The sequence below is a fragment of the Schistocerca serialis genome, chromosome 4, assembly GCF_023864345.2.
Source record: "Schistocerca serialis cubense isolate TAMUIC-IGC-003099 chromosome 4, iqSchSeri2.2, whole genome shotgun sequence".
In the NCBI taxonomy this organism is placed as follows: Eukaryota; Metazoa; Arthropoda; class Insecta; order Orthoptera; family Acrididae; genus Schistocerca; species Schistocerca serialis.
In genome coordinates, this window is record NC_064641.1 from 599,339,564 (window position 1) to 599,352,875 (window position 13,312).

A 13,312-nucleotide genomic window follows, 5' to 3' on the forward strand; every position below is an offset into this window, starting at 1 on the left:
AGGTGTTTTTTTTTTCTTTGTAACCATCACTGATAACAGACGTACTGGTACATCTCTATCACGGAGGATGCTGATTTCACCCAACCTGGATATGATGTGACGTCATTATGACGTATACACGCTTTAGTCGATTAACGCACCTATCGACTTTTACGAACGTTCGAGATCCTAAACTGTCGTCAGCTAGTGGTTTGTTTTGACACGTGCGATTCTGAAAACAGCTCAGTGTGGCAGCGTATATGTCTTTCGCCAAAATAAAAGAGCTGGATATTAATAGAAATATTCCTGACCGTGGCCTTGAAAACACCACGTAAAAAAGTGAAGTTTTCTTATGTCCCGACCAGATTAGATTGTGTGATTGTTGTATTGAATGCTTACGCCGAAAATAATATTTGTTTATTATCAACATTTTAGCATGGTTTCATACAATTGGTCTTGTCAGTACATATTAGATTGTAGCAGCATACTCTTGCTGACTTTTTTTTCTTAATTTATATAGCTGAAAAAGAACTCGTGCAAGTTTGTTAGGTAAGTAATTTATATGTCCATCCCAAGATAGTGTTTTATCGACCATAATTCCACGTAATTTTACACTCGGACCGCAGAGACAGGTACCTTAGTGTCCAGTAATGACTGATGTGTAGAATGATTGAATTTCGAACTTAAAAAGAAAAATATGAGGCATTGTTGAAGAAAAATCGTCGACCGGGGTTGAAATACGAGGGGAAGTGGATTTCTCAATGTAATCTTAACCAAAGGTTAGTGTCTAGTACTGATTGACGTATGAAATGATTGAATGCAGTGTCAAAGCATTCCATGGTGGTAAGCTTTTCTCTCATTAGTCTCTCGAATGCTGAACACATAATTAGAGACAAGCAAACGAAAAACAACGCACAGGACACAAACACAGTACAATACACGATTTAAACGCAAGGAACGCAAAACACATTTAAACGAATGGCGCAGAGCACAGCGCTACCCTGTCACAATCTCTCGAAAGTTCAAAAAAGTCGAACAGTCGATATACGGTTTCTATCGTTTTCGATGTAGCGTGTATACGTCATAAAGACGTCACATCGTATCCAAGTCCGCTGAACTTAGCATCACTCGCGAGCTGAACAAATGTGCACATGTAGTATCGATACGCCTTCTTTTATCGCAGTATTTCTGTTCTATCGTTTAAAATTCTGCTCATAGGGGCAAAAAAGTATCTTTCCTTCACAAAATACATTACAAGAAAGACAACGACAAAATCTGTATCGTCCAAATGTTTGTAGAATCAAGATGCATTTAATAATAAGCTTCCACTGATCACAATGACCAGTAGCAACAGTTGCCTGCTGCACCGCAGCAAACCCAGAGCCACCTACTGTGTGAAGGACGCGTTAGAATAACCTCCTCGGTTGGTGGGAACCGCTAGCGCTATCTTTGAGCGACTTCGTAGACTACTTCCAACGCCGTTACCCATATCGCGTATGATGCTTTCCAAGTTTTCGCATTGCCCGTCAGATAGCTCACACTTCTATATCGCTGACATTGTTTTGGACATTTCCCCCACAGTCATAGCGGAAATGTAAAGATGGCGACGGGCGGAATGTTTGCGGAAAACAGTGCTGAATCTAAATTAACTGCAGAAGAAGATCGCGAACTACAAAAGAAACTACGTGACTTCGGTAAAGAATATATATCCCGATCTGGTCGACTCGTGCCAGCTAAAATCCAACCAGGTAATTATTTATTTGACACAATGCCGTGAATGGAATATTCAGTCTCAATTTAATTCTGTTTTATTTGCGAGTTTTATATTCTTCACCATAATCTATTGTGCTTAACTTTTTAATGCACACGAGTTGATGTTAAAATAGATTTTAACATGATTACATATTTGACATTTACGGTTGACCTTGCGCAATTCATGATTTTACCAATTCTCTGTAGGTCGTGACAATACAACATTTTTCATTCTTTAGCAAATAAGTCTCATTTTGGCGTATCTGCAATACGTGTGCTTGCTTTTAACATTTTACAGATGTGCTTTGCAGCTGCCCTCAGCGCTGCAATGAAAAAATATCGACTGAAGACCGAATGAAACTGTTTTCGGAGTTTTACAAACTTGGAGACCAAATTAGACAGAACGAATTTCTAAGAGCTCACATTAAAGCACGGGCTGTACAAAAGCGATCACCTGACAATAAACCATTGAAGAGAGCAAAACGCAGAGTAAGCTGCAAATATCGGGTTCCTTTACTTTCGAAGAGCGATATGCATATTGGGCCTGGTAAGTACTTACACAAATAATAAATCTTAAACTTTGTTTTTAAACCTGTATCCACCAAAGTCTGTTGGGTTACAGGAACAAGTCCAGCTGGTGCGAGATTAATAGAAGTCTGCCAAAAAGCGTTTATGAATATTTTTGTCATCACTGAGAAACGAGTTAGACTACAGCGTGAGAAGCTGATTGTGGAAGTTATGGGCACAAAAGCAATTCCCCATGTGCAACACAAAAGGCATCCCCATGATGTCTTTACTACAAATAAGCTGCCTTTGCAGTCTGCTGGCGAACCTGTAGATATGACTATCCCACGTAACACAACAGAAGTTGATGTGACAATACTCAAGGACAGAGAGCATGATATTGCCCTAGTGGATAATTTTTTTATGAATCAGCTGTGGAAGCCAGAGTATATTAACACAGCGATTTAAATATTCTGTGCCTGAACCAGACAGCAACATATTTTTTTCACTTTTCAAAGAACAACTTATATTTTTGGAAATATTTTGATATTCTACAAGAGGAAAACAATGAGGTTGATATTTTATTATCTGTCAATATTTTCCTCAAAAGCTCACAATTTGCAAGGAATGTACAAATACTTATGGTCTCAGGTTGTTGTGCAATATTAGGTATGTAAAACTATAGTATGAGTAGATTTTTAATGCTGTATGTTTCTCACCATATAAAGAAATGTGTTGATAAAGATTTTATTAGATGTCCCTGATTGCATGCAGCCTCATTGGTTTTGTTACATGACAGGAATGCACTGCTCTCTATTAAATTTACATTGATGCTGCAGTCTTTAAAAATGAAAACCTACAAGCTATTAAACAGCATCAGATGCATGGCATTAACAGTGCTCAATTATGTAGGACAATCATGTTTCTCATAAAATAGTTAGGTGTAACAAGTTTTGTAGCATCAGATTAAGATAAAAAGGCTTGCCAATGTTTTATACATCAAGAACTGAAACCATCTCAAACTGTCTCAATCATTTGCATCAGTGATATATCTGCCAAATTTTATTTATTTATTTATTTTTGTATGTAAGGTTTTTAAACATTCAGTATTTTATGAACTAAGACATAAGACTTAATTTCTGTTTATTATGACTTGTAGAAATTGCAGTTTGTTGCTTTTAATGTGTGGTTATAAACTGCCTGATATGCACAGACTGAAGTCAGTCGAGTTATGTCAATAATTTGTATTTTGTCACCTGCAGCCATTTACTTGGGGAATCTAAGTAAATTCTAAAGTAATGACAATTTCTCATTCAGTAGTAGTCCATATACAAAACAAAAATTCACAGAAAGTCTTAATAAAAATGTCTGCAGTCACAATTTTTTCGTTATGTATTATTATTAAACTACATTATGCATTTCTGACTCTGTGGGTCCATCGTCAGGTGCAAACTGTCTAACACATCATCTACATTTGGTCTTGAGTGAGGTGAAATGCATTTTCCTGTTATGAGAAAGCTTGTATTTCGTGGACCGAGTGTGGAAACAGTGGGGAAAAAAACCGGTCAAAAACTTTATTAAAAAAACATGGAAGAACCTTTTTAACCTTTTGAGGTCAGGATGAACATGAAACACTGTGTAATTTGATAATAAAACATGAGAAAAATGTGACTGAAGGTGTTTTATCCGCACCTTCTGTGTACCAAATAGTCATGATAAAATGTAGAAATATGTATTTATTTTTTTTTTTTTAAAGCAAATATATAAATAACAACTGGGTTTATATTTTTCTAAATTATGAACAGCAATTCAACAAGTTGTAACATGAAATAGATCCTAAGATTATAACTGCAGTATTCTTTAACTGTTGCCTATTTTTGTGTATACATTCCTTGTTGTTACATTTTGTAAGCATATATGTATATAGACGTTTTATATTAAACATGGTATGAGGTGTGCTTTATTACTCAATTCAGACTGAAAATACTGTTGTTGAAAAAAAGTGTTCCTTTTTATAACACTTGCACAGGGTAACCTAATGCTCTTTCACAGTGATGATCTTTCAGTATTCATCAACTAGAATCAACAAAAAAATACCTCAGCACAGATGAATTTATTTTGTTTGTATATAAAATTTGTGTAAATAAATACTATGGAATTAAAACTGTTGCATTACCTACATTTTCTGTGTATACTAATCTCTAAGTTTTTCTGGCTCCAGTGAAACCTGAACTTTATTGAGTCTCTAACAAGAACCTCTACACTTGAAAAATCAAGTCAGCCATCTGTAGAAATATCTGACACCATGAATTCCTACTAGATATTTCTTTCATATTATTTAACAGCTCTTCACATGTATGTGAAACTTCTTATAAATGCCAGTGCTAAGCATTTGTTGTAATAAGTCATTCAGTTTTTTATAATTTACAGGTGCAAAAGCCTTGTCCATGTTTAGTTAATTTTGCAATTGCTCATAAAGTACTTTGGAAAGAATGCCAGAAAACAATACCAAACAAAAAAAATTTCACTGTTAGGTCAGTGGAAGGTATATCGTGAGATATGGAAAATATCCGTAGTGAACTGTGACCAGCACACAAAATGTACTGAACTGAAATTGAAAATATATATAAGCAACACAGTTGCGATAATTTATTTATTGCCAGGCTGGTATTGGGTGCGTACCACTCATCAGCAGAATCTTATAGATTGGTTACTTGGCATATGCAAAAGATTTTTTTGACCAGCTTATTTCTTTTGGATATTATGTACATGTCATGTTTCAGGAAATGATTCCTCTTTTTCAAATCTGCTGTTCATGTCTTATGCCATTTATTCATGATGTTTTCAATGTGTGAGGTGGGTGCTGCAGTGTTCTGCTTTCTTTGTTGTAAAATTTTGTTGTAAAATTTTCTTGCAGTTCACCACTTGTGCAGAAACATGCAAAGAAGTTTCTGAGTGCAGTACAGATAAAAAGTCATTACGTAATTGTCATTGGCAAGACATCCAAATATTTCCAATATTTGCAAGCTGCAGAGCGCCACTTGTTCAAGATATGACAGGAATGGAGCTCTTGCAGCTCTCTAAGAATGAAATTACAGTGAAATCCAGACCATTAGCTGCTTACAGGTGTTAATAAATATCAACGGGGACAGTTGAAAATGTGTTCTCCGACCATGACTCGAACCCGGGATCTCCTCTGACTGAGCCATCAAGGACAAAGAGGATCGTGCGACTGCAGGGACTTATCTCTGGCACACTCCCCGTGAGACCCACATTTCCAACTTACTGTCCACACACTACATTTGTAGTGCCCCTGCCCACTATACTCATTAGTTGTGGTAGTCAATGTACCGATTCCCTTATGAGTTTGAGCAATGTGAGTGCATCCGCACTGAAGATGATCATTGGTCAGTAAGCCTACCTACATGAAGATGGTATCTGTTCTTTTGGACATGGAGCACTACATATGTGGAGTGTGGACAGTAAGTTAGAAATGTGGGTCTCACAGGGTACGTGCCAGAGATAGGTCCCTGCAGTTGCACTATCCTCTGTGTCCTCGGTGGCTCAGCCGGATAGAGCATCTGCCATGTAAGCAGGAGATTCCGGGTTCGAGTCCCAGTCGGGGCACACATTTCCAACTGTCCCCATTTATATTTATCAAAGCCTGTTAGCAGCTAATGGTCTGGATTTCATTGTAATTGCATGATATGAAGTTATTAATATTGATGTACTTCCTTTCAAATACGTTAATATAGTGGAAACACAATTTGACAACTGTTTAATCATGTTTAGAAAGGGGAAATAATTTGTTGTGTGTGTGTGTGTGTGTGTGTGTGTGTGTGTGTGTGAGAGGGAGGGGGGTGCGCGACAGGCAGGCAAATAGCATTTTTTATACAATAACTATTGTAATGATACACAATCCAATTTACGTTTTCACTGATACACAATGTGTCAGCCTCATGATCCAAAATTAGAGAAACTCCACTTCCCCCATCTGCCTCAAATAAATTTTCTTCTCTGGTTTTGAATTTCAGATTCTCATATGTTTCCTCTACAAGAAACAAGAGATATTTACTTCAAATAAATAAAAATACTGGTCAACTCCACTATTGTCTTAGTTTTGTGAGCAGTTATTATAAATAATTTATCACCAGAAATAAGTGTAGAAATATTTAACATGATGACTGCCAGCGGCCACAGTAGAGCCTCATGCCAGATGCCATAGCCTGGCCTGCTATGAAACATCAATTGATATGCATGCGCAGCAGTCAACATATTATTATTTGACTACTGTCTTCTATCATGCTTAACTGGTCCTTAATTTGTGCAAATTCTCTACCTATGCCTCATAAATCTCCCACCTACTCACGTATCACATGAAAGCAAACAGCAGTAACAACATTTTACCTGACCCAACGATACTCTGAATGACATCAGTTGGTGCAGACATGTGAACAGAGATAATCACGTAATGTAGAAGCCATTATAATAAAATTCCAGGAAACAGTATATTAAGATCATTAGATATTAAGCATGACAAGGATAGGAGGTACAAGACCATCTCATTGTTGTTACTTACTAATCCCCTCTCCGCTCACATGAATCAGACCACAGCAATAATTTAAATAGCAATTAACTTTTAGATTAAGACTGTTTTTGTTTGTAATATACAGTGTTCAGTCACAGTATTTTATTTTCCTGTTTTAAACCAATGCATTTGGGAGTTGCAACTCAACTTTCAGGGGAAGTTATGTTTTTCAGCATTACATCTGCATCAGTTTATCACTTAATCATAAATGAATGGCGTAGTTTTATGCAAAAAAAATCTTGTATGAATGAACAAAACAAATGTAAGCATTATTAACAGTTACCTTCATTTGCACGTACACTTCAAATACCCAATAGAATTTACTTTTATTTATTTATTGCTGGACTATATGAAACACGCATGCTCCTCCTCATCATCGTCATCGTCTTATATACTGATTTATTAGCAAGCAACAAAGATGTTTGCCACTAACAGTCTAATTATAAGACAGATTTTATCAGCAAATCAATTTTGCATTCTTTTTATAACTGGCAATGGTGGTTTGATTTACATCCAAAGACATTCAATAAATCAAAGTAGTGGCAGACTGAAGGAGAGGGAGGAAGTGATGGAAAAGATATGATTACAATATAATGGAAGGAAACATTCCACGTGGGAAAAATTATATATAAAAAACAAAGATGAGGTGACCTACCGAACAAAAGCGCTGGCAGGTCGATAGACACACAAACAAACACAAAAAAAGAGGAAAATAAGACGACAGAAAAGATTTCGAAATGGAACAGTGACAATAATCACGCACATATCCATCCACACATACAGACACAAGCAGACATATTTAAAGATTTAAATATGTCTGCTTGTGTCTGTATGTGTGGATGGATATGTGCGTGTGTGCGAGTGTATACCTGTCCTTTTTTCCCCCTAAGGTAAGTCTTTCCGCTCCCGGGATTGGAATGACTCCTTACCCTCTCCCTTAAAACCCACTTCCTTTCGTCTTCCCCTCTCCTTCCCTCTTTCCTGATGAGGCAACAGTTTGTTGCGAAAGCTTGAATTTTGTGTGTGTGTTTGTGTTTGTTTGTGTGTCTATCGACCTGCCAGCGCTTTTGTTCGGTAAGTCACCTCATCTTTGTTTTTTATATATAAAAAGATATGATTATTTATTTATTTATTTATTTATGCTGTATCTTGCTCTCATCCATCATGTTACATCACACCTTATCCCTATTCTATCTCCCCTCTCCATACCACACTCCCTGTCACTTCTCCACAATGGGCTACTATAACCGCACTTTCCTTGTGTTCACTAATCATAAAAAGATAATACAGCTTTGTAAGAACACTCAGACGCATCAATTATATGTTTATCAACAGTATACAACAAGAAAATAGAATTCACATTCAAGAAATGGGGTTTCTAAAAAGAGTGGAATGGTGTACAAGACAGCTCAGCTCATATAAAAGGAAATGGGGATATAAAAAATGATTTCGATATATACAACATAAATGAAAAAATAAAAGGAAACTGCAGGAAATGGAAGGAACATGAATAGAGAAAGACTCCTGGTAAAGGCTCTCAGTTATAAATGCAGTGGAGAAGAAATGTAGAAAGGCATTACAAGAGATGGACTAGGCCTACTGTAAAATGGCAATTTTTCTAATGTCTGAATCATGTATTGTCTATCTAAAAATGTAAATATTATATTAAGCATCACCACTATATTTTATTTTATTTCATCTGGTATGGAAATGACTATAATATGACCTTTACTTATTTAAGCAATACAATCACACACATTGAAGTGTACCATCTGAATAAAGCAGTGCAGCTATAAACATGTTAACATTATTTGAAGTAAACAAAAATTCGGAAGTTTTCATAGATACAAAAGATGAACTTTTCGTGGTTAAGTGAAGGTAACCATTAATAATACTTTATTTCTATTTCTTTCCTCTCATCCACGATGATTTGTTTCTGGCCTGAGCTGCCGGAGTTAGTGCTCATGTGTGCTTGCTTATGTGTATGACTGGTGTGTGTTTCTCTTTTGCTGATGAAGGCTGTGGCTGAAAGCTTTGTATAAGTTTATTTTAATTGTGCCCATCTGCAACTTAAGGTGTCGTCTTTACAATAAGTAGCAATCTGTCTTTTCCTATATTGTTAGCTTCAAAAATAATTAATAATTACATTGTTAACTTGGAATTCAAGTGTTCTGCGATCAGTATCCTGAGTGCTAAAGACGAAGGAGTAAGATACATTAGCAGTGGAGCACGATAAATTAGAGCCTCTATCCAGTTCTCAAAACAGAAATTCTGAAGTTTTCAATTGGATGATGCCAAATTAGGTAACTTGTGAAGACACCCTATAAGCTTCTTTTCACCGAAGTATTTACACTTAACTATTTTTTCCATGTGGAGTCTGACAGGGCCATCAATGGAATGAGTTGTTAAATGAATTAGTGCAATGCAGAGCCATAATACCTATTTGTTTTAATTCCAGGACATACAAAAAATAATGTGCAAGAAATCCACAGAAAAGAACATTGCACAAATTAGCAATGAACTCTCAGCACATTTATGGACTACCATATAGAGGATACTGAGTCGAAACACAGTGTACATAATGGCCAATAGTAGTTTTTTTATAAACAGTTTTCAATACTAAGTTTCCAATATGTCTGAAACAGAAGTTTACAACCATTATAAGTTTTGACTTGTGGTAGTAGGTATGAACTTTTATTGTGAAAACTGTTAAAAACGCAAGGTTGCTCAGTGAAGAGAGATGCAGGTTGAGAACTGCTGGAAATACAAGAAAGTATACAAATGGATCCAGAGAACAGATCGGAGTGGAACATTTTAATTACGACTTACAAAAATTAAAAGTAGCAGAAACTATGTAGCAGATAAAGGATGGATGATAGATGTCCCAACAAAGTTCTTTGCTAGATTCACTGAAGATGGGTAGGTAACATTAGATAACATACACTACATTTCTGCTATCGATTAGCGAAACAGATATGTTGCAGTTGCTCTGCAGCTCACTCGATTTTCAGCTGTCACAGTGAAGGAAAACAATGGCACACTAGACAGAAGGGATATTTTTGTTTCGGCTGTTCAGGAAATTAAGACACATAAACTGGTTTGTATGGATATTGCGTGTATATATTTTTTTTTTTACAAACAATATTAATCAACAATTAACTTATACGACTACAACTGATAAGCTACGTTAATTTCTTTACACATCTACTGGTACCAGTTATTTCATTTATATATTACAAATATTGTCCCTCCCACATATTACAAAGCCATAGGCTGTTGCTGAGTGGCTAGCATGCCTCAACAATACAGATACCTATACTGTAGGTGCAACCAAAATGAACGAACATCTGTTGAGATGTCAAACAAATGTGTGGTTCCTGAAGAGAGGTAGTACCCTTGTTAGTAGTTGCAGGGGGAAATGGTGTAGATGACTGACTGCTCTGGCTTTGTGACATAAGCCAATATTGTCCAGCTGTGCTGGTAATGCAGACAGATGAAAGCAAGGGGATACTACAGCATTTATTTTTCTCAACTCTACTGTATCATAAATGCAGGTAAGCTACTATGAACAAAATAGTTAATACATTATCACAGCCATGATACACACATCACTACAGTACAAGTTCAAATGAAAACAAGCTCTGCAGGTGATGAAGAGATGGAAGAAATGTATGATGAGATGAAAGAAATTGTTCATACAGTTAAAGGAAAGGAAAATTTAACTGTGATGGAGGACTGGAATTCAGTAATGGGAAGCAGAAGAGAAGGAAAAGTAATAGGTAAATATGGACTGAGGGGGGGGGGGGGGGGGATGAGAGAGGACACTGCCTGGTAAATTTTGGACAGAGCATTATTTAATCATTGCTAACACTTGGTTTCAGAATCATTAAAGAAGGTTGCACACGTGAAAGACACCTTGCGACACAAGATTCCAGATTGATTATTTATAATGGTAAGAGGGAGATTTTGGAACTGGATTTTAAACTGAAAGGTATTTGCAGGGGTAGATGTGCATTCCGAACATAATTTATTGGTTATGAACTGTAGATTAAAACTAAAGAAACTGCAAAAAGGTAAGAAATTAAGGAGATGTCCTCTGCATAAGTTGAAAGAACCAGAGGGAGATTAGGCAACAACTGAATGAAACAGGGGAAAGGAATAGAGTAGAAGATGCATTGATAGCCTTGAGAGATGAATAGTGAAAGCAGCATTGGATCAAATAGGTAAAAATACGAGGCCTAATGGAAATGTTTAGATTATCACAGGAATATTGAATTTAACTGATGAACGGAGAAAATATAAAAATGAATCATGTGAAAGGAAAAACGAATGTCTAAAAATGAGACTGACAGGAAGTTCAAAATATCTAATCAGGAATGGATAGAGGACAAATGTAAAGATATAGTAACATATATAACTTGGGAAAGGATAGATATTATTTATGGGGAAAATGAAAGATATGTTTGGAGAAAACAAAAGAAACTGTATGAATATCAAGGGCTCGGAGGTAAAACCAGTACAAAGCAAAGAAGGGAAAGTGAGAAGAATTTGACAGAGCACTTAAAGACCTAAGTCAAATTAAGGCCCCTGGAGTAGATGATATTCCTTCAAAACTACTGATACCCTTGGGAGAGCCAGCTATTACAAAACTATTCCAAGTGGTGTGCAAGATGTAAGACACAGCCAAAATATCCTCAGACTTCAAGAAGAATTTAATATTTCCAATTCCAAATAAAGCAGGGTGCTAACACAAGTGAACATAACTGACCTACCATTTTAAATCATCGCTGTAAACTACAAATTCTTTACAGGAGAATGGAAAAACTGGCAGAAGCTGAGCTTGGGAAAGGCCATTTTGGATTCCAGAGAAATGTAGGAACACACAAGGCAATACTGATCCTACAACTTATCTTAGACGATTAGACAACAGGTAAAGGAAAAGGAAACCTAAGTTTATACCTTTTGTAGATTTGGCGAAAGCTTTTGATAATATCAATTGGAATACAGCCTATGAAGTGCTAAAGGTAGCAGGGTAAAATACAGACAGCAGTTGTAAGAGTCAAGGGGCATGAAAGGGGAGCTGTAGTTAAGAGGGAAATGAGACAGGATTGTAAGCCATTGCTGGTGTTATTCAATCTCTACATTGAGCAAACAGTAATGAAAACCAAAGAAAAATTTGGAGAAGGAATTAAATTACAGGGAGAAGATTAAAACTTCTGAGGTTTGCTGCTGATATTGCAATTCTGTCTGGGGCAGCAAAGGACTTGGAAGAGCACTTGAACAGAATGGACAGTGCTGTGAAAAAGGATCTAACATGAAAATCAACAGAAGCAAAACAATGGTAATGAAATGTGTAACTAAACAGATGATGCTGAGGAGTTCAATTAGAAATCAAGACACTAGAAGTAGTAGATGAGTTCTGATATTCGGGCAGCAAAATAAGTGATGATGGCTGAAGTAGAGAAGATACAAAATGTAGACTGGCAATTGCAAGAAAATCATTTCTGAAGACTAGGAATTTGTTCAAATCAAATAAAGATTTAAGTACCAGGAAGTATTTTCTGGAAGCAACGGAAGTGTAGCCTTGTGTGGAATGAATGTGGGTGATAAACAGCTCAGTCAAGATGAGAATACAAGCTTTTGAAATATGGTACTAGAGAAGAATGCTGAAAATTAGATGGGTAGATAATGTAACCAATGAGATGTTACTGAATAGAATTGAGGAGGCAAGAAATATGTGGCATAGCTTGACTAAAAGAAGGAATCAGTTGATATAACATTCTGAGACATCATGGGATCACAAATTTATTATTGGAGGGAAGGGTGAAGGGGAAAAATTGTAGACGGAGACCAAAGAGTGAAAACAGTATGCAGATTCAGAAGGGTGTAGGTTGCAGTAGTTATTCAGAAATGAAGAAGCTTAAACGGGATATACTGACATGGGGAATAGCGCTGAACCAGTCTTTTGACTGAAGACCACAACACCAACATTAAGTAGTTCATGTAAGTAGCTAATGATGGACTTGTGATAAACAACACAATTGTTTACAGCAGAAGTCTATAATGCATGAGAAGTCTGGAGGTGACCTTTATCTAACACTGAATGCAAAATAAAATCCATAGACATCATTGTCTCAACCAGATGAAGCTGGTGAGATCAATATTTTTCAAGATCTGAAGACAGCTTTATCAGCTGTTACGATATCACCACTGAAATTTCAACAACTTGGTTCACGAGATAAAAATGGCCATGGAAAACAAAAGAGTAGCTTACTTACTAAGACAACTGCAACAATTAGTGATCTTGGGAAGACTGTTGTGTTTAAAGAAGAATCAAAAAAGCTGGAAGGAAGTATGAAACGGGAAAGCAATATTTGACACATAAATAAGGTGTGAAGGAGCTTTCAGGAAACCTAAGGCAGAATGCTATGGAAGTTTTTGAACAAAAACTTTGAAAAATTGTTTTTCAATTTGACTAGTCACATAAAA

At 36.4% G+C, this 13,312-nt stretch overlaps 2 protein-coding genes across 5 annotated transcripts in view; one reads left to right on the forward strand and one right to left on the reverse strand.

Annotated features, from left to right (window-relative positions):
* The window catches only part of LOC126475374 (cAMP-dependent protein kinase type I regulatory subunit), a 268,912-nt gene that overhangs the window by 207,685 nt on the left and 47,915 nt on the right, over positions 1-13,312 (reverse strand). The window lies entirely within an intron of this gene.
* LOC126475375 (uncharacterized) lies at positions 1,377-4,386 on the forward strand. 2 transcript variants are annotated; one of them, XM_050103198.1, is made up of 3 exons: positions 1,377-1,727; positions 2,030-2,278; positions 2,366-4,386. In XM_050103198.1, exons 1-3 carry the CDS (start codon positions 1,580-1,582, stop codon positions 2,701-2,703), a joined length of 735 nt encoding a protein of 244 aa, XP_049959155.1. In that variant the 5' UTR covers positions 1,377-1,579; the 3' UTR covers positions 2,704-4,386. The 2 variants fall into 2 exon arrangements, with proteins under 2 accessions (XP_049959155.1, XP_049959154.1); XM_050103197.1 differs by having other exon boundaries at positions 1,385-1,727; positions 2,354-4,386.

Bases quoted from the DNA above. Each gene is read 5' to 3' on its own strand.
- LOC126475375 (XM_050103197.1), top strand. From the start codon at position 1,580: ATGGCGACGGGCGGAATGTTTGCGGAAAACAGTGCTGAATCTAAATTA. The intron at 1,728-2,029 runs GTAATTATTTAT...AACATTTTACAG, and splicing joins GCCAGCTAAAATCCAACCAG to ATGTGCTTTGCAGCTGCCCT. The intron at 2,279-2,353 runs GTAAGTACTTAC...GTTGGGTTACAG, and splicing joins CGATATGCATATTGGGCCTG to GAACAAGTCCAGCTGGTGCG.